Source organism: Mesocricetus auratus, unplaced genomic scaffold (genome assembly GCF_017639785.1).
Source record: "Mesocricetus auratus isolate SY011 unplaced genomic scaffold, BCM_Maur_2.0 Super-Scaffold_4256, whole genome shotgun sequence".
Taxonomy (NCBI): Eukaryota; Metazoa; Chordata; class Mammalia; order Rodentia; family Cricetidae; genus Mesocricetus; species Mesocricetus auratus.
This window is the reverse complement of record NW_024429182.1, coordinates 53852725-53871877: the sequence shown is the minus strand read 5'-3', so window position 1 is coordinate 53871877 and position 19153 is coordinate 53852725. Positions and strand designations below refer to the sequence as shown.

Here is a 19153-nt window from a genome sequence, read left to right as displayed (position 1 = left end):
CAAACACATCCACACAGAAGACGATGCCATGTGTGGGACGGGACAAGCAGAGTCTGCTGAAACACAGTGAAGCTAGATCTCAGGAGATGTGGAGAGGAGGGAAGATGGGAATGGCGAGGGAAAAATGAACTACCATAACTGGATTGGAGCCTCTTTCTCAGTAGGGAAGTGCCATAAACTGAGAAATAAAGCTGACTCAGTTATTTATGGGAGATCATAAAATGAGAGGGCAGGTGAGCATGGAGGAGGACAAAAGCTTTGTGAGCTAGGAAGATGTGGGTTCAAATCCCAGATGCACTACTTTGGCAACCTGCCCACTCGGTCCTGCCACAGATACTTATTGAGCATGTATTCAGTTCCAAACGCTGCTGGGCACTGAAGAGAGAGCAGTGAACAAAATAATGCCAAAAGCTAGGGGCTAGAGAAATGGTTTGGAAATGAAGAACAGTAACTGCTCTTTCAGAGGACCTGGGTTCAATTTCCAGCACCTGTGTCAAGTAGCTCACAACTGACTATAACTCCAGCTCCAGGGACACTAGCTTCTGGAATCTGTTGGTATTCACATGTGTGCAAGCGCCGCACACATAAAAGCAGCCACTCAAACACGGTGCTGGGAGAATGAGGCAGAAGCATTGACGGTGTGAGGCTAGCCTGGGCTACACAGTGAAATCCTGGAACACACACAAATGTTTGCCTAGGATTCAGTAGGCCCTCGGCTCAATTACCATCATGGAATAAACTAGGCATGATGGTATTAGGTAGAAGCAGAAGCAGGGAAAGTTCGAGGTCATTATCCACTACACATTGAGTTTAAGACCAGCTGCACTACACAAAATCTTGTTTTTCGTTATTGTTGTTTTTTGTTTTGTGGCTTTTCAAGGCAGGGTTTCTCTGTGTAACAGTCCTGGCTGTCCTGGAACTCACTTTATAGACCAGGCTGGCCTCGAACTCACTGAGACCCACCTGCCTCTGCCTTCCAAGTGCTGGGATTAAAGGTGTGTGTCACCTGGCAGGCATTGGTGACAGAGGCAGGTGGATCTCTGTGAGTTGGAGACCAGCCTGGTCTACAGAGAGAGTTCCAGGACAGCCTCCAAAACAATACAGAGAAACCCTATCTCAAAAAAAAAAAGTGTGTGTCAACACCACCTGGAATGAAATCTTGTTTTAAACGCAACAGAGAGAGACAGAGAGACAGAGACAGAGGACAGAGAGAGAGAGAGAGAGAGAGAGAGAGAGAGAGAGAGAGAGAGAGAGAGAGAGAGAGAGAGAGAGAGAGAGAGGGCATGAAATCTTGTTTAAAAACACACACGCACACAGAGAGGGGAGGGGGAGGGAGAAGACAGATCACTTTGCACTTTGGCTGCCTCGTGGATTCTGAATTAGAGGAAGTTATATAAGATCTGAGCCTCAGTTTCCATATCTGCAAAATAACAAGAAAACCCTTCCACCGAAAGCCGTGGTGAGTAGGATGGAAGAACAGATCCAAAAGTCACGATGGCACAGGAGTGAGAACTGGGATTCAGTCCACCTCTTTGAGGTCTGAGCCTCTGGGCATGGGCACTCCTCCTTCCTCTGGCCATGTAAGCATGAGCCTAAATTATGCCTGGTCACAGCCGGGACCGTCGCTCACCAAAGAAGCCTCTGGGTGGCGCCTTGGGTCCCGCTACCCGCGCGAGACGCTAACGTGATCCGGAATCAACTCGGCGCTCTGCAGCTTAGGCCTGCCGAGACAAGCCAGCAGGGCGGGGCCGTTGTAGAGGGTGGAACTTCTCTCCTAGGGAGACGGGGCGGGGCCTCGAGGGGCGGGACCTGTTTGGTGGGCGGGGCCGTGGCGGGCTCAGATGGCGGCCGCGCTGGGCGCCTAGGCGGGCGGGGGCCATGAGTGCCACCCGACCCCAGTTCAGTATCGATGACGCCTTCGAGCTGACCCTGGAGGACGCGGGGCCTGGGCCCGAGTCCAGCGGGGTTGCCCGCTTTGGGCCGCTGCACTTCGAGCGCCGGGCCAGGTTCGAGGTGGCTGATGAAGATAAGCAGTCCCGGCTGCGCTACCAGGTGAATGGCCCGGCCCATCTCACCCTCTTGTCCGGGCTAGGGCGGGACCCCCGGCCGGGCCCCAGAGAACCCTAATTCCGGAGACTCTGCCTAGAGACCCCAGCGGAGCGGGAAACTTTTCCCTAGACGTGTCTGCTCATCCAGAATTATGTCCTTGCTCTCTGAACTTCGAGTTCGGTCCCCATGGAGCTTTGGAGAGCCGCAAGCCCGGACCAGGAACTCAGACCTCAGCATCAGTGGAGAGCCCACCCATCCTGGATGCTGACACCCCATTACCACCCCTCCGGGCTTGGGGAGCACTTCGTATCTAAACCAGACCTTGCCAGTCCTTGCAGCATCCCTTGAGCCCAGGCCTATGGAGACTCTGCATTCTGGTTTGAGAATCTCCCTAGCAGTAGAGGTCTCCCACACATGATGTGTCTGCCCATCTCTTGACCCCAACTACTCCATAAATCACTGTCCCAGATAGCCTCCCCCAACCCTAGCCTTCTTTAGTCATAGGAACTGGAGGCCCGTACTCTTGTTATCCAAATCAAGAGCCTGTATGCTGGGCCCCAGAACAATCCTAGGAGCCCTGTTTGGGTGGTCGCCTGCTCCTGGGATCCACGCTGAAAGCCCTGCACCCACTCCTGCTGACTTCTGTGCCAAAGCCCCCAGCAGCCACCTACTCCCTATCTGGGTTTCAGTTTCTGAATCATAAACCGGTTGTGCTGGGAGGGCAGGCAGGGAGAGCAGCTGCCAGGCATGCTAGGCACATGCTGTCTGGCTGCTTTTCTCCTCTCCCCAAAGGGGAGTGAAAAGGCCCAAAGCCAACAACGTTTCTGAACCCTGTGTTCTGGTACAGAACCTGGAAAACGATGAGGATGGAGCCCAGGCCTCCACAGAGTCCGATGGGGGAGTCAGCACCAGGTCAGGGCCAGGTGGGGACCCACCCTGCATCCCAAGCCCCATGTCTTCAGCTCCTGTCTACAAGAGCCTGCCCAGCCCCCACACCGCTGCTCTACTGTCCTATATGGATTCCTAGCCCTACATCCTTCATGGGGTCTCCTGTCCAGCCGGGTCCCCTTACTGAGTAACTAGCACCCGGTGCCTCTAGCTTACTGTGCCAGGCTTTTTATCTCCTAGGAACCCTCACTTTATCTCGGCCCCCACCTTCCCTTTTTCATTTCTCTTAGCACACACCCCACTCTGTAATTCACTCTCACCCCCAACCTTGACCCCTTGCAGAACCTCTATCCCGCCTGGTTTAGCCTCAGTCCCTACACACACCCTCATCTTGCTACTGTCCTCTCCCCCCTTCCCCATCTTTCTGTCCTTCAGGGATTCTGGGCACCTGTCCATCCGTAGCTCCCAGTGGTCCTTCAGCACCATCAGCAGCACCACCCAGCGCTCCTACAATGCCTGCTGCAGGTGAGAGCCCCTCACTTGGACTTGAGCATCTAAGGGGCTTCTGCTTCTGTCTCAGCCTGCCCTGGCTCCTCACCTGCCTCACCGCTTTGACTTATGTCCATTTCTCCTGCCACCCAGCTGGACTCAGCATCCTTTGATCCAGAAAAACCGGCGGGTAGTTCTGGCCTCCTTTCTGCTCCTGCTGCTGGGGCTAGGTGAGTGTCCTGATGTTCTGTCTTCCCTCCCTCTCATGAGCAGGCTCCATAGCCACTTGGCATTTGGGCCTGTCTGTTACAACTGAGCAACTGGAGCTCTGAGAGCCACAAAGGCTGAGACTGAACCCGGTTCAGTGCTTTTTATTTCCTTTTTTAAAAGTTTTAAAAAATTATTTTTAATATTTTTATGTGTATGTATATGTACCATGTACTTGCAGTCTCCATTGAGGTCAGAAAAGGGAATTAGATGCCCTGAAACTGAAGTTATAGAGGGTTGTGAGGCACTGTATGGTGTGCTAACCAAACCTGGGTCCTCTGCCAGAGCACTAAAGGCTCTTTTTTTTTTTTTTTTTTTTTTTTTTTTTTTGGTTTTTTGAGACAGGGTTTCTCTGTATTGTTTTGGAGCCTGTCCTGGAACTCACTCAGTAGACCAGGCTGGTCTCGAACTCACAGAGATCCGCCTGCCTCTGCCTCCCGAGTGCTGGGATTAAAGGCGTGCGCCACTAACGCCCGCCTCACTAAAGGCTCTTAACTGAGTCATCTCTCCAGCTCTCTTACCCCTTTAAGTCTTTTAAGACAGGGTCTCTCATCTAAGCCCAGAAAGTGAAGTATGATCTTGAACATTTGATCATCCTGTCCCTACCTCCTATATTCTGGAATTACAGGTATGCACCACTATGCCCAGCGTACTTTCTTTTTATTTATTTATTTATTTTTGAGACAGGGTTTCTCTGTGTAGCCCTGACTATCCTGGAACTTGCTCTGTTCCTGGCTGGCCTGGAACTCAGAGATCCTGCCTTTGACTCCAGAGTGCTTTACCCACATACACACCCCACCCCATCTCCCAGCTGCTTATTTTCTTTTTAAATTTAATCTGTTTAATCTACGAGAGGACCAGAGAGTGGAGAGGTAGCAGCTTCCATTTGTTCCATGTTGACCACTGGCGGAGCAGCACAGTAGTGTTTTCCCCACCTTACAGAGAGGGCAAGCCAGGGGCAGGTTCATGAAGGCAGGCCCAGTGCTCAGTGTGCTGGTGTCCTCAGGCCTGCTTCTTCTTCTCTGGGGTCTGTGATCTGACCAGGACCTTTCTCCACTCCACAGTGTTCAATAGCGAAACTGAGGCCCAGCACAGGCAGGTTTCACAGCCAGGTATTTCTGACTCCTGTATGGGCTTGAGATGCAAAGCCCCCAAAACATCTAGGGTTGAGATCAACAGGGGCCATAAGGAAGGACCAGCTGTGGCTGCCACCCTAGGTCCCCTTCCCTTCCTTCTCCAGGAAGGTCAAAGGCCCCGGCCAGCTAGGTCTCCTGGCCAGAAATCCAATCTCCACCTCTAGGTGTTTGAGTGCAGGGGACAGAGCTGCCACTTACCACTGGTGACATCTACTGCCAGCTTCTCCTCAAACCAGCAAGGCAAGCATTGATAGCGTCCTGGTTTTGGAAGTAAGGACACAGGCTTGGGCTGGCGAGGGGCTTCCTCAGGTGCAGCTGGGAGGAAGATGAACTGGGATTTAGACCCACATGTGTGACTGCCAAGCCTAGGGATCGCCAGAAAGCCACCAAGGGCTCTAGGGAATTAGAAAAAGATGTTTACTCTCAGACAGTAGAACCTGCAGCCTGAGCCAGGGGCAGGGTGAGTTTGAACCCCCTTCTGAGGTGCTCTTTGAACATGAAGTCTACAAAAGTCCATGGTGGCCCCACAGGCCCCCTGGCTCCACCCTGCTCCATCAGTCCTCGAAGACAGATGGGAAGTGTGGGTCCAGGTATGACCTCTCCACCCAGAGCCATATCCCTGCCTGGGACAACAGGTCTGGCCCAGATTCTCCAGCCCATGTTCTTCTTGTTTAGTCTCAAGTGTCGGTGGCTCTTAGAAAGCCTCAGGTGCCCTCCAGACTCAGCCTTGGCTGTGCTGTTAGCTCTCTCCAGAATTCTTTCTCTGCCTGGATGACGGCCACGGCTACAGCTTCTCCTGTGTCCCACTGGGATATGGTTTAGTTGATCAAGGCATTGCACTGAATGCTTAGCTCAGGGCCCAGCAGTGCTGTTACTGCTCCCTGGGCTGACATAAGGCAACCTCTTCAAGCTCCCTCTTCCCACATATGGCTCATAGCTTTCAGGATCTTGTTAGTCCCTCCAGTAAGATGTTGTGAGACAAGGACCTATCTGCCTTTCTGTTACACTTATTTATTTGTGAGTATGTGGCGTGGAAGGAGGCCACATGCATGCCACGGCCCAAGTGAGGTCAGAGGACGATTGCAAGATTCAGTTCTCTGCTTTTACCATGTGGGCCCAAGGGACTGAACTCAAGTAGCTGGGCTTTGTGGTAAACTCCTTACACATTAAGCCATCTTGCTATCTTGCTGTTATCCCCCATCTGCCTTTTTAATTTTTTTCTCCCGAAGGAGACAGGGTCTCTTTATGTAGTCCTGGAACTCCATTATGTAAACCAGGCTGGTCTCAAACACAAAGAGATCTGTCTGCCTCTCCCTCCTGAGTGCTGGGATTAAAGGTATGCACTACCATGCCAGACCCCTATCTGCCTTTTATGGAATTCTTGGTAGCAGGCATGCAGAGGGTGTTCCGTAAGTGTCTGGTGCATGAGTGAAAGGTCATACCAAACAGCAGGGAAAATTCCCATTTCATAGCTGTTTCCCAGCGCCTGCCAAGTATGCTGCGCTAGAAACACAGCTGGTGAGCATCCTGGGGAGGTAATCTGCCCAGGGGACAGCAGTTGAGGTGGGAGATGTATGAGGTGGGAGCCGGACTGAGTGTCGGCTGTGGAAGACCCTGCCCTCACCCCTCCTGTCCTTCCCCCCCCACAACCCCGTGTGTGCAGTGCTTATCCTGGTCGGCGTGGGACTGGAGGTGGCCCCCTCTCCAGGTGAGCGCCCTTCCTGCCTGGGTCCTGGGCAAACCCTCCCAACTCCCAGCACAAATCAGCCACCTTCCAGGAGAGAGGGAGGCCTTCCCGGGCAGCCATCGCTCCCAGAGACCCCTAGTTCTGAGCTGTCCGTCTCTTCCTGCCGCAGGTGTCTCCAGCGCCATCTTCTTTGTGCCAGGTTTCCTGCTGCTGGTCCCGGGAGGTAAGAGTGACGTGAGGTGGGGCGGGGTGTGGGTGGGAGGGGCCTTGCCTGCTTACTGACAGACACCGCCCCCGCAGTCTATCACGTGATCTTCATCTACTGTGCTGTCAAGGGCCACCGGGGCTTCCAATTCTTTTACCTGCCCTACTTTGAGAAGTGAGCTGCAGCTGGCCAGTGGGATACCAGAGATCCAAAGCATCAGGCCACCTCCACATGTCCACTGGGCGGTCCTCCAGCCTACGCCCAGTTCTTCCCCCCTTTGACCTGGAAGGAAAGGCCCTCTGGGACTCTCACACCACCAGTCCCCTCCGGATTTGCTCAGGAAGTTTGGGGCATGCCAGCCTGGGGACGTTGCCCCTTAACCTGATGTGTGCCTTTATTTATTCCTGGGCCCCCGAACTCCTGAGTTGGTGTAATTTTGTGCTAATAAAAGGGTAATTAATCCCAGCAGGGACAGTTGCAGTTTTCTGTCCCACCAGGCCTGGCCCAGCCCACTAACAACCACAGCTCCCTTCTACAAAGGTTTAGTAAAGGACTCACACGAGCTGTGGAAGACCACCAACCTCTCATGGCATCTAGGACAATCTCAGATGTGCCCAAGGTCACCACTATGTCCAGGGCAGAGCTGGATGAAGAAGTGGTCCCAGTCTCCCTGCCTTCAACCTTGAGGAGATTCAACTGTCCCTACTGTATAACAGACCAGCTCCCCTACTGGTGGCCTTATCTAAGGGCACTGAAAGATGACACAGGCCTGGGCCCTGGAGGCTGGTATCCTGGTCCAGCCTGACTCTAGGGCCCTGGGCTACCACAGGATTCTCTGAAAGTGGGCCATGTGGGACAGCGATGCTCCTCTGTGTGCTGCCCTACTTCCTGGGCCCAGAGCTTGGAGAACCAGGGAGCAGAGGGAGTGAGAGCACAGCTTCTCAGAGGGCACCACAGTGACAAGGAGACTTAGAGCCACCAAAGGTTTGAAACATCAGAGCTCCTAATAATGTCTAAAACTTAAACAAAAACTAAAACAAACAAAAAAACCAATCTGAGCTCACAGTAGCTCTCACAAAATAATCTGTGCCAAGCACTTCCCCCAAATCAAGTCTTAAAGCCTCGGCCCCATTTCTCACATGAGAAGCCCAAGGCCCCTAGTTTACAGGTGAGGACTAACTCACCAAGAACAGAAACACAACTCAAGCCCTTCTAAAACTCAGAGAGGAAAAAATAGAACAAGACTGGGGTCTTCTGCAGGCCACCAAAAGACCAGCTGAGTGAACGTTCCCTCCTCCGGACCAAAGATTGGTGTCCACAGAGCAAGCAGGATGCTGGGCACCTGGGCCCCTTGCCTTTATGGAATGAGTAGACACCTAGCCTTTTGACACCCCTCTCCTGGCCCACCCAGACCTTCTGCCCTCCGACCTCCAATCAGAACACCTTAAGTAACGTGACACTCTACAACTAGCCAAGGCAAGGACTAATGCAGTTATACAGTAAAGGTCTGGTGAGATGGGAACAAGAGTTAAGGTACTTGCTGCCAAGCCTGACACTGGCAGCCTGAGTTCAATCCCTAGGACCCACATGATGGAAAGAGAAGACTGCCACAAGCTCTTTTCTGACCTCCACATATGCTCCCTGGGACACTTGATCATGCACGGACGCACACACACACACACACACACACACACACACACACACACACACACACACTGAGGGATGGAGCAGTGGATACTTGCTGTGCAACTGTGAGTATCTGAGTTGGAATCTCCAGAACACACAGAAATCAGACACAGTAGTGGATCCCTGTCATCCCAGCTCCTACAGAGGTGGGAGGTGGAGGCAGGAGAATCCCTGGAAGCCAGAGGCCTGGTATCTGAAGTTCCAAGACAGCAAGAGCCCCACCTTGCGGCGCCAGCACCACAAGCAACTCCAAGGTATCAGGAAAAGAGAGACAAGCCGTCTATTTGTTTGTACTAAGAGAATGTATGTGCTGCCTTTATTGCCAGGAGAGAGAGTGTGTGTGTGTGTGTCTGTCTTCATTGCAAGTGCTAAGAGGTCTCTCCCTTATAAGAGGGAGGAGCTTTATATACAGGTTTACAGCACAGTGGAAAAAATCCCAGGTAGGAGAGATCGTTGTTTTTCTCCTGCTGGATGTTGATGTCAGAGGGTCAAGGCCAGGGCAGTAAGCTAGGACTAGAAAACAGAAAGCACTTGGACTGGAAAACAAGTTGCACTTATAAGCTGACCAGCAACTCACAGAGACCCCATGGGGCTGGGGCCCAACACCACCTATCTTAAAGCGGAAGTTGAAGACCAACTGAGGTTTCTTCTGATCTCTATGTCTGTGCTATGACATCCTCATGCCCCACCCCCCAGCTTTTTAAATTTAGATTTATTTTATTATTTTGTGTGAATGAGTGTTTTGCCTGCAAGTATGTCTCTGGACCACATGAATGCCTGATGCCCAAGGAGGTTGTGAGCCTGTATGTGGATACTGGAAATTAAACCACTGAGCCAACTCTCCAATCTAGAAAAGTGAAAAAGACAAAATTCAAGCCCACAGTTTGTATTTTCAGCACATCCACACAGTTATAGTCCAATAAACATAATGAGAGCATAGAAAACAAAGGAAAATTTTAAAACTTTACTGAAAAGAAAGTTGGCACGATGCTCATTGGGTAAAAGCAGTATTGCACATCTCTGACAGTTTGAATCCTCAGATCTACTGTGCAAAGAGAGAACTGACTCCCAAGATTATCCTCTGTCCTCCACATGTGTACCATGGCAGGCACTCACCTGCACTCACAAACAATAATACTCTTTTTTTGTTTAAATATTTTTCTTTATTTTTTTATATGCACTGGTGTTTTGCCATGGGTGTCAGATCCCCTGGAACTAGAGTTACAGACAGGTGTGAGCAGCCATGTGGGTACCAGGAATTGAACCCAGGACTTCTGGAAGAGCAGCCAGTGCTCTTAACCACCGAGCCATGTCTCCAGCTCAATAATTTTTTTGGGGGGGGGGGTTCAAGACAGAGTTTCTCTGTGGCTTTGGAGGTTGTCCTGGAACTAGCTTTTGTAGACCAGGCTGGTCTCAAACTCACAGAGATCTGCCTGTCCCTTCCTCCTGAGTGCTGGTATTAAAGGTATGTGCCACCACTGCTGGGGCTCAATGATTTTTTTTAAAAACAGTGTCACTATGTACCCTGACTGGTCTGGAACTTGCTATGTAGATCAGGTTAGCCTTAATTCACAGAGATCTAATTGCCTCTGCTTCCCTAGGGCTGGGATTAAAGATAGGTGCCACCATGACTAAACAACTTTTTTTTTTCCAGACTCTGTGTAACAACCCTAGCAGTCCTGGATCTAACCCTGTAGACCAGGCTGGCCTCAAACTCACAGAGATCTGCCTACTTCTGCCTCCTGAATGCTGGGATTAAAGGCGTGCACCACCATCACCTGACTAAAAAAAGATTTAAAGCAAGTAGATTCAATTCAAATTCCATTCTTTGACCCAGTATGTATCACTTAAAATTATAATGTAATCAATGAATTTTCTTCTTTTGTTAAAATTACATTATTTTACTGCTGGAGAGATGACTCAGCAGTTAAGAGCACTGGCTGCTCTTCCAGAGGTCCTGAGTTCAGTTCCCAGCAACCACATGGTGGCTCACAATCTTCAGTATTGAGATCTGGTGCCCTTTTCTGGCCAGCAGGCATACATGCAGGCAGAATACTGTATTCATAATAAATAAATAAATATATATATAGGTCATTTTGTAATTACATAATTTATTTCGGAGTAGAGGTTCACACATGCAACATCCCATGGGTGTAGGTCAGAGGGCAACTGTGGGAGTCAGTTCTCTCCTTCTATAAGTGGATCCCGGAGACTGAACTCAGTCTTCAGAATTGGCACCCTTCTTTTTCTTTCTTTCCTTTTATAGTGATGCACTTAAGCCCAGGACCTTGCCAATGCTAGGCAGGCACTGTGCCACTAAGGCACACTCCAACCCAGAGCTTGCCTTTTTCTGGTTAACCGATCTAACCCAGATGTCCCTGGCCACAGTTTTCAAAGAATGCTGGAAACCTAAACTCTAAACAGACACTATAAACAGTATTTCTTTATCTTGAAACACACTGAGAGGAGGCATAAATATTTCCATTGTGGGTGGGTGGTACATGCCTTTAATCCCAGCATTTGGGGACTGGACAGAAGTAAGAGGAGATCTGTGAGTTCCAGGCCATCCAGACTACCCCGTCTCAAAGGTGGTGCGAGGGGTTTATTTCCTTTCCTCGCCTCCAGCCTTCTCCTAGTTTAAATCAAAATTCTTAGTTTCTCTGCTTGCCTCCTCTGTTTGATTACTGAATGGGATATCCTGTGTCTGTTACCTTCTAGGCTAACCTCAAATGAAGTCCTCCATCAGTCAGTAACTCTACCTTCTCTCTGGCACCTGTAGAAAAAGCCCAAGCCATATTTTCCCTTTATGTTGTTTTTGTCTCTGTAGAAACTTTTTGCACTCAAGGCCCTGACCACCCTCAACATGCCTCTTTCTCATACTTGAGTCTTCTTTTCTAGGTTGCCTTTTCAGAATCTGGAACGTAAGTAGGTAGGTTCATACCTTCCCCCCAGACTCAAACGGACGTGGGTGTTCATCAAGGCAGGTCCCCAAGCCTCAATACAGGACTGAATTCCCCCAGTGTCAGCTTCCCCAAGGCCCCACATTGAGCTCCTTGAGCTTGGGAGACCTAAGGTCAACCCTTCCTTTCAGTTTCCTTCTTTGTGGAACTTCTTACCCTCTTGCCTTGACCTCCTAGACTGAGATTACTAGCATGTAGTGCCACACCCAGGTTCAGTTTAGTTTTCATTCATGGCTGGGTTGGGGGTGGGTAGACACAGCATGCACATGCTAAAAACAACCCCGTGAAGTTGGTTTTCTCCTTTCATCGTGTGAACTATTTATCATTTATTTATTTATTTATTTGGTGTTTTGTTTGGTTGGTTTTTAGTTTTTTGAAACTGGGTTTCTCTGTGTGGCCCTGGCTGTCTTGGAACTCACTCTATACTATAGACCAGGATGGCCTGGAACTCACAGAGATCCGCCTGCCTCTGCCTCCCGAGTGCTGGGATTAAAGGCGTGCGCCACCAACCCCACTACAAAAACATCAAAGATACAATTCTGACTCGGTAGCAAGAGCTTTTACCTGCTGGGCCATTCTATCAGCCAATTACATTTTTCAAAACAGCACTCTATACACATCGCCATCCACCATGTCCTAGGAATTCCCCACCACACACTATGTCTGATTTATTCGAATGCAGCAAAAGCTGGGAACTCCTACCTCTCCAGGATCTGGAGAAGTCCAAATATTGTTCTCTGCTGAGAACTGCAACCAGCTGCCATTTTTCCCTCCAGAGCTCAGGAGGAGAAGACAGTGCAGCAGACACTGGAGTAGTCAGGTGTGGCCAGGGGTAGAAGCAGCCTACAGCTGGGGAGGATCTCTCCCACCCTGGGGAAGGGTGTGGTAGTCTGGTTCTCGGCCGGGTATCTGGGCCTCAGGGGCAGTAGGCTGTCCCCCCAGGTGCCTCACCCAGTAGATAGCATCTTTACAAATTCTGCAGGAGAGAGGGGTAGGGAAAGGCCAACCCAGGTCAGGGACTGAAGGAGGTTCAAAGGGCTAGAGGCATGGGAGGGGTGTGTCTGTGAGGGTGACTCACCGTCAAAGTCTAGGGTGCCATCCCCATTGAGGCATGGGAGGGGCGTGTTTGTGAGGGTGACTCACCGTCAAAGTCTATGGTGCCATCCCCATTAAGGTCCATGTCTCGCAGCATCTCATCCAGCTCAGTGCCCTCTAGTGGTTCCCCGAGCAGGGCTGGTGCTGCCTGCCGCAGCTCTGCCACTGTGATCCGCCCATCCCTGTCCTTGTCAAACTGTCAAAATAGAGAGTCCAAGCAGGGCTCCTACCCATGTTGTCTCAGTATGTGGCTCTACTCTTGTTTGTTTGTTTCTTTTTTAATTTGAGATAGGGTCTTACTATGGCATCCTGCCCAGGCTGGTCTCAAATTCAATTTCTCTTGCCTCTGTCTCACAAGTGCTGGGATTAAAAGTGTGGGTCGAGCTCTTGGGTTTGTTTAGTTTATATTGTTGAGACAGTCTCTTATGAAGACCAGGCTAGCCTCAAACTCACTAGTGGAGTATAGCCTTGAACTCCTTATCCTCCTCTCCTGCCTTCCCCACCTCCCAAGTCCTTGGATTACATGTGTTCACCACTATGCCCTGGTTTTGTTTGGTGCTGAGGCTTGAACCAAGGGCTTTGTGCATACTAGGTATGCACTTTACCAACTGAACTACATTCTATTCTCAGTTGTACTCTTGCCACTGCCTGATCCAGGGCAATGATGTTGCCCACCAGGGATCTAAACCTCTCCATTCTCAAGAATCATCACTGCCTCCTATGGGAGGTTTCCCTGATTGGCCACCTCACTGGGCCTAAGCCAAGCCTTCTCACTTGTCCCTAGACCCTAGTCTTGCCTCTCTGGGCCTCCTGAAGACTGAGATTTCCCAGTAAGGATGTAGTCCATGCTTGCCCTACTTACCTCTCGGAAAGCGATGCGGAGCTCTCGTACACCCAACATATGAGCTGTCTCCTCCCTCAGCTTTGGGCTTATCAGCTCCACAAACTCTTCAAAATCCACGAAGCCACCCACTGTGGACCCAGGCAGAGTTTTACAATCTGATTAGTGGGGATGCTACATTCTTCTGTCTTCTGACTAGAGCTCTGAACCCATGAAGGCAAACCTATTTCCTTGCTCAAAGAGGGGTTTCCTGGCTACTGCAGGGTCATGGATGCTCTTGTTGTCCAGAAAGCCCCAGTGGGCCCGAAGGAGACCTGGCTTTAGAGAAGGCAGCCCAAGTTCAGTCCTGTTGCTGTGTGAGGCCTTGGGTGGCTTACCAGCCCTCTTAATCTCATCCTGGGATGGGCCTGGAAGAAGCTACTCCATGGAGCAGTGCTATAGCTGCTAGAAATCAGGGCTGTAGCTGGGTAGAGCTGAGCAGGAAACACTAAATAGTGAGATATTTGTGCACTGTGTGAAGATGTGTCCCTGTGATTGGTTTAATAAAGAGCTGAATGGCCAATAGCTAGGCAAGTAGAGGTTAGGTGGGACTTCCAGGGACAGAGAGGACTCTGGGAAAAAGAAAGGTGGAGTCACCAGTCATATACAGAGGAAGCAGGATAGGCAATACAGAGAAATGAGGTAACAAGCCACGAGACAGAACACAAGTTAAAATAAATGGGTTATTTAAGTTATAAGAGCTATTAGAAGAAACCTAAGCTAAGACCAAACTTTCATAATTAATAATGTCATTCTTTGGGGCCAGCAGTGGAAAAGAGTCCATCTACACTAAATACCTTTTTAAAGCACTGCCATGTTGTCATCCCCTCAGTTCTAAAATGTCATTATTCCCTAAGACTCCACGGGGCAAGTAACAACTTTGGGAGGAAAGAGATGCATAACCCTAGAATGTGCATTGTGCTTTTGTTATTGTTTGAGGCCTGGCCTCTATTCAGTCCTCACTAACCTGAAGCTAACTCTGTAGACCAGGCTTGCCTTGAACTCACAAAGATCCTCCTGCCTCTGCCTCCCCAGTGCTAGGATTAAAGGCATGCGCCACCATGTCTGGATCTGCTTAATTTTTTTTTGTGTGTGTGTCAACTTGACTTAAATAGGGTCATTTAGGAAGAGGGAACTTCAATTGAAGAAATGCCTCCATCAGAGTGGACCATAGGCAAGTCTGTGGGACATTTTCTTAATAATTGATGCGAGAAGGCCCATTCCATTTTGAGTGGTGCCACCCTTGGGAGGCAGAGGCAGGCTCTCTGTGAGTTCAAGGCCAGCCTAGTCTACAAAGTGAATTGCAGGTCAGCCAGTACTGTTACACAGAGAAACCCTGTCTCGAAAAACAAAACAAATTTTAAAAGGGGGGTGGTGGTGAACAGGAGCAAACCAGTAAGCAGCATTTCTCCAGTTTCTGTTTCAGTTCCTGCCTCCAGGTTCCTGACTTGAGTTCCTGTTCGTACTTCCCTCAATGATGGATTGTAAGTTTTGATACGAAATAAACCCTTTTCTCTCCAAGTTGATTTTGGTCATGTATTTATCACAGCAATAGAAAGCAAGCAAATGGGCCGTGGTGGCGCACGCCTTTAATCCCAGCACTCAGGAGGCAGAGGCAGGTGGATCTCTGTGAGTTCAAGACCAGCCTGGTCTACAAGAGCTAGTTCCAGGACAGGCTACAAAGCCACAGAGAAACCCTGTCTCGAAAAAAACAAAAACAAAAACAAAAACAAAAAAACAGCAAGCCAGGATGTGAAGGATGTGAACAAATCCCACACTCATTTTGGAAATTGTTGTAAAATGAAAGAAAGAACCAAGAGCAGCAGAGGGCTCCATGGATGAAGATGCCTGTCACCAAACCTGATGACCTGAGTTTGAGTAGATCCTTGGGACCCACATGATAGAAGAACTCACTCCCAACAGTTGTATTCTGACCTCTAAATGCACACTATGGCACACACACACCCCACTAATAATAACTAAAATTGAAAGTAACATGACTGTGGCCCATTCCCCCTCTAGGTAACCAGGTGGACTCCCAACCCAATCACCCAGCAGGGCTCCATCACTGACTGCGCATCTTCACGTGCTGTGACACTTCCAGGAGCTCCATCTCTGTGGGCATGTAGCCTAGTGTCCGCATGCAGTCACCTAGCTCCCGGTAGCCAATGTAGCCATCCTGGTCAGTGTCGAACTCCTCAAAGGCAGCCTGAAGTTCTGTAGGAGTTAGCAGAAATCAGAGCAAGAAGCCAGATTCAGAGTCACCTTCCACCTCCCAGCGACAGCGAGAGATACTCACCCTCCAACTCCTCAGGGCCCAGTTCACGATCCTGTATAGGAATAAGCCAACATATCCCCGTTTGCCACACTTCCTCCAACCCTCCAAGTGCACTGTGCAGGGCTGGCCCCACCAAAGCATCTGAAGATGGCTGGAATCCTACAGACCCCATGGGCATAGAGCCACCTTCTCCCCATGCTCTTGGAGCTTCAAATGAGTTCTCTTAGAGATCTTCTGCTCACTATGCCAGCTGGCCCAAAGCCAGCCTTGTCCTGCATTGGCTCCCTTGGTCTTGGGTACAGGAAGCCACATTTCAGCTCTGTCCTGCCTTTCCCAATCTGGGGCACAAGAGGTAGAAGGCCTGGACATGTAGGGTCAGAAGGGATAAAGATAAGGAGAGTTAGCCTCCATCCCCCACCCCTATACTCCCTGACCTTTCCAAAGATGCGGTTGAGCAGGGGCCCATACGTCCTTTGGGCAGCGTCCTGCTGGGAGTCAGGACGATGTCGGTGGGATTGTCGGTGGGAGGCTTGACTGGGCAATGCTGAGGATGGCTCATCCTGCCCCGCCCTGGTCTTTGGGGGGTTCTTGCTGCTTCCTGAGGGCTCAGAACCCTGGCCAGAGGACTGCTTCTCAGAACTGGCCTTCTGGGACCCTGGTGGCTTCTTCTCCTTCTTGCTCCTTCTTCTGGCCAAGGTGGAGCCCTCAGCAGCACTCTCAGGAGATGCAGCTCCTTCAGGGGTCTTCTGGGGGCCAGGAACCAGTTGTGAGCCCTGCTCTGTTGCCATGGAGAAGATAAGGGGACTCAGCAATGCAGTTCCCTGGGCTCTCAGGGTCCAGAAAGCTGCTTATGACCCCTCAGGCTTGAGCTCATCACCTGGGATCCACAGAGAGGGGATTAGGGTAAACTCAGGCAGCCAGCCTAATCCCTGGCCTCTACCCCAGGGTGGCCTGGAAGCATCAGGTAGGTTTTGATAACTTTTTTTAGAAGCGAGGGTGCCAGGACTCAGCAGTGGGCTCATATTTAAGCTCAATCACATCACGGGTCTTACCTACTAGAAGCAGCCAATACATCATTCTCAGTCTCATTTTACCCATCTGTGAAATGGAGGCACACTGCTGCAGAGTTAAACACTAATCCCAGAGTGTGAGATCACTGAACTTAGTGTAGCAAAGACCAGTGAAGGCCCCTTAGGCAGGAGGAGGAATACTGGGAAAGGCTGAGAGCTGTCACCTTGGATCCCCAGTGGACTGACATCCTTGGTGAGGCAGAGGGCACATGAAACTTTAGAAAAGAGGCCTTGGATGCTGATGGAGGCGTGAGGACGACACAGAATGCCCTGAGCCAGAGGAGCCCCTAGCAAAGGGTCTCCATTATCTAACCTTGTTGAGATGGGGGGCACTGGCTGGTGACTTAGCCCTATGGGACCACGGTTAGGGTTTCCCAGAGAGCAGCCCCATGAATGATTGATGCTCCCTCAGCTTGGGTTTCCTGCCTGTCCGCCTCCATATCGCCACTGGGCGCCATGCAGCAGGCACCATCGTGGGGCTGGTTGGTGGCTGAACCTTGGGCAAGCAGGCAGCACCCTGCTCCTTCCACCTGGCCTGTATCTCCCAGGTAAGCCAGGCAATGCTACAAGCCCTGAGGGAGGGGCATCTAGGCTCCGAGGCCATCGCGGCTAGAACCCATGGACAGGTGGAGGCGGGGAGTTGTGGGGTGAGTAACTGCAACCATGGGTTTCCTGCATGACCCAGACATGTTCTGTAGATAGCTGTAGCCAGTCCCTCTCCACCCTTAAAGGGACGCTTTCTTCCCTCCGCCAGCTGGGGGAGGTAGATAAGGATAGCAGAAGGCACTTGGGACTCATGCCTGGGTGTCATCGTGTTGTTTCCCCCAGCCCAACCCCCTCCTTCACACACACACACACACACACACACACACACACACACACACGCACGCACGCACGCACGCACGCATGCACGCACACATGCACGCACACGCACACACGTGCCTCATTGTCATCATCCTGCCGAGCCCACTTCCTCCTCTGTATAGTAGCTCTAGGGACAAACAGGGCTCCTCTGCCAAAACTCTGAAGAGCAGGAAAGGAACACAGGCAGCAGTGCCAGACTCTGAAGAGTGCCTAGCTGCTCCCAGGACCCCAGCCAGCCTGCCAGGGTCTGGAGGCTCAGACCCCACCTGGCATCCTAGGGAGGGCACTAATGGCACTTTTCCTTCCTGGAATTGTCAACATTTGAAACCCCAGTATATCAGGATCTTGTGAAGGGACAGTCTAGTAGTTTTCTTTCTTCCTTATTTGAGATGTCTCGTGTATCCCAGGCTGTCTTCAGAACCCCAACTATCAAAGGCTAGCCTTGAACTCCTGATCCACTTGCTCCACTCTCCAATGTTGAAGTTTCAGGTGCGCACCAGTTGTTGCTTTTGTTTTAAAACCCTGTAGTCTAGGCTGACCTTGAACTCATGGCAATTCCCCTGTCTCCGCCTCTCAAGTACTGATATTACCAGCACTGCTTTCTTTAAATGGTTTTCAAACCTGTCTTCTGGAGCACTAGGTGGGGGTGCTCCCACACCTTTAACTGGAGCACTCCCTCCCCATCACCTACCTCTTCCACTCTAGCACTTTGTCTTAAACAAGACGTGAAGCTGTGGGGAAAAGAGCTGGAGTTGGGCGTGAGGCGCGCTCCTAATTCCAGCGCTCAGGAAACAGAGGCAGGAAGATCATTTAAACTTTGAGACCAGCCTGGTCTACATTGTGACACCGTGTCTCAAAGAAAGAAGAGGCAGGGTCAGGGAGCGTGGCTGAGTTGGTAGAACGCTTGCCAGGCATACACGAGGCCTTGGGTTCAACCCTCTCAGTAGCGCGTAGACTCAGCAGAGTGGTGCACGGCTGAAACCTGAGCACTGAGTAGGGGAATACAGAAGGACCAGGAGTTCAAGGCTCTCCTCAGCTCTGTAATGAGACTGAGGCCAGTTTGAGCTACATGAGATCTTGTCTTAAAAATTGAAAAACTGGTCTGGAGAGAGGAGATGGCTCAGCTGCTAAAGCATTTGTTGCTCTTGCAGAGGAACCAGGTTCAGTTCCCAGCACCCACATGATAGCTCTCAACTGCCATGTAACTCCAGTTCCAGGGGATCCAACACCCCTTTCTGGGCTTCATAGTCACCAGCACACACAAAGTGCATATATACACATGCAGGCAAACACTCACACCCATAAAATAAATGTATTTTTTTCTTTTTTGGGACACAGCCTCACTATGTAGCCCTTGGTTTACCTGGAACTTGCTATGTAGACCAGCCTAGCCTTAAACTCAGAGACTCCCCTGCTTCTGTGTGTCCTAAGTGCCAGAGTTAAAGGCGTTTGTCACCATGCCCAAAATAATAAATCTTTAAGAAAAAAAAAGGAGTCAAGCCTAGTGTTGGTGGTGCATGCCTTTAATCCCAGCACTCAGGAGGCAGAGGCAGGTGGATCTCTGTGAGTTCGAGACCAGCCTGGTCTACAAGAGCTAGT

The 19153-nt window shown here is 50.6% G+C and overlaps 2 protein-coding genes across 6 annotated transcripts; one reads left to right on the top strand and one right to left on the bottom strand.

The window, feature by feature from the left end:
• The first annotated feature begins 1802 nt into the window (after positions 1-1802).
• Positions 1803-7186, top strand: Tmem134 (transmembrane protein 134). Of its 4 annotated transcripts, none has more exons than XM_013114755.3 (7): positions 1803-2052; positions 2897-2961; positions 3373-3462; positions 3580-3656; positions 6493-6537; positions 6686-6739; positions 6852-7186. In XM_013114755.3, exons 1-7 carry the CDS (start codon positions 1879-1881, stop codon positions 6890-6892), a joined length of 546 nt encoding a protein of 181 aa, XP_012970209.1. In that variant the 5' UTR covers positions 1803-1878; the 3' UTR covers positions 6893-7186. The 4 variants fall into 4 exon arrangements, with proteins under 4 accessions (XP_012970209.1, XP_005064136.1, XP_040606197.1 ...); XM_005064079.4 differs by having other exon boundaries at positions 6817-7186; XM_040750263.1 differs by lacking the exon at positions 6493-6537.
• A 4576-nt stretch (positions 7187-11762) lies between these two features.
• Positions 11763-17030, bottom strand: Cabp4 (calcium binding protein 4). 2 transcript variants are annotated; one of them, XM_005064078.4, is made up of 6 exons: positions 16055-17030; positions 15642-15672; positions 15416-15559; positions 13325-13434; positions 12511-12658; positions 11763-12343 (listed from the first exon to the last, which is right to left on the bottom strand). In XM_005064078.4, exons 1-6 carry the CDS (start codon positions 16406-16408, stop codon positions 12315-12317), a joined length of 816 nt encoding a protein of 271 aa, XP_005064135.1. In that variant the 5' UTR covers positions 16409-17030; the 3' UTR covers positions 11763-12314. The 2 variants fall into 2 exon arrangements, with proteins under 2 accessions (XP_005064135.1, XP_040606176.1); XM_040750242.1 differs by having other exon boundaries at positions 11763-12658.
• Positions 17031-19153: the final 2123 nt, after the last annotated feature.

What these genes read in the sequence shown, in the direction of transcription:
- Tmem134 (XM_005064079.4), top strand. Translation starts at nt 1,879, where the DNA reads ATGAGTGCCACCCGACCCCAGTTCAGTATCGATGACGCCTTCGAGCTG. An exon ending in GATGGGGGAGTCAGCACCAG is followed by an intron (nt 2,962 to 3,372) that starts GTCAGGGCCAGG and finishes TCTGTCCTTCAG; the next exon opens with GGATTCTGGGCACCTGTCCA. An exon ending in GCTCCTGCTGCTGGGGCTAG is followed by an intron (nt 3,657 to 6,492) that starts GTGAGTGTCCTG and finishes CCGTGTGTGCAG; the next exon opens with TGCTTATCCTGGTCGGCGTG.
- Cabp4 (XM_040750242.1), bottom strand. Translation starts at nt 16,408, where the DNA reads ATGGCAACAGAGCAGGGCTCACAACTGGTTCCTGGCCCCCAGAAGACC. An exon ending in GGGCCCTGAGGAGTTGGAGG is followed by an intron (nt 15,560 to 15,641) that starts GTGAGTATCTCT and finishes TAACTCCTACAG; the next exon opens with AACTTCAGGCTGCCTTTGAG. An exon ending in TCCGCATCGCTTTCCGAGAG is followed by an intron (nt 12,659 to 13,324) that starts GTAAGTAGGGCA and finishes CTATTTTGACAG; the next exon opens with TTTGACAAGGACAGGGATGG.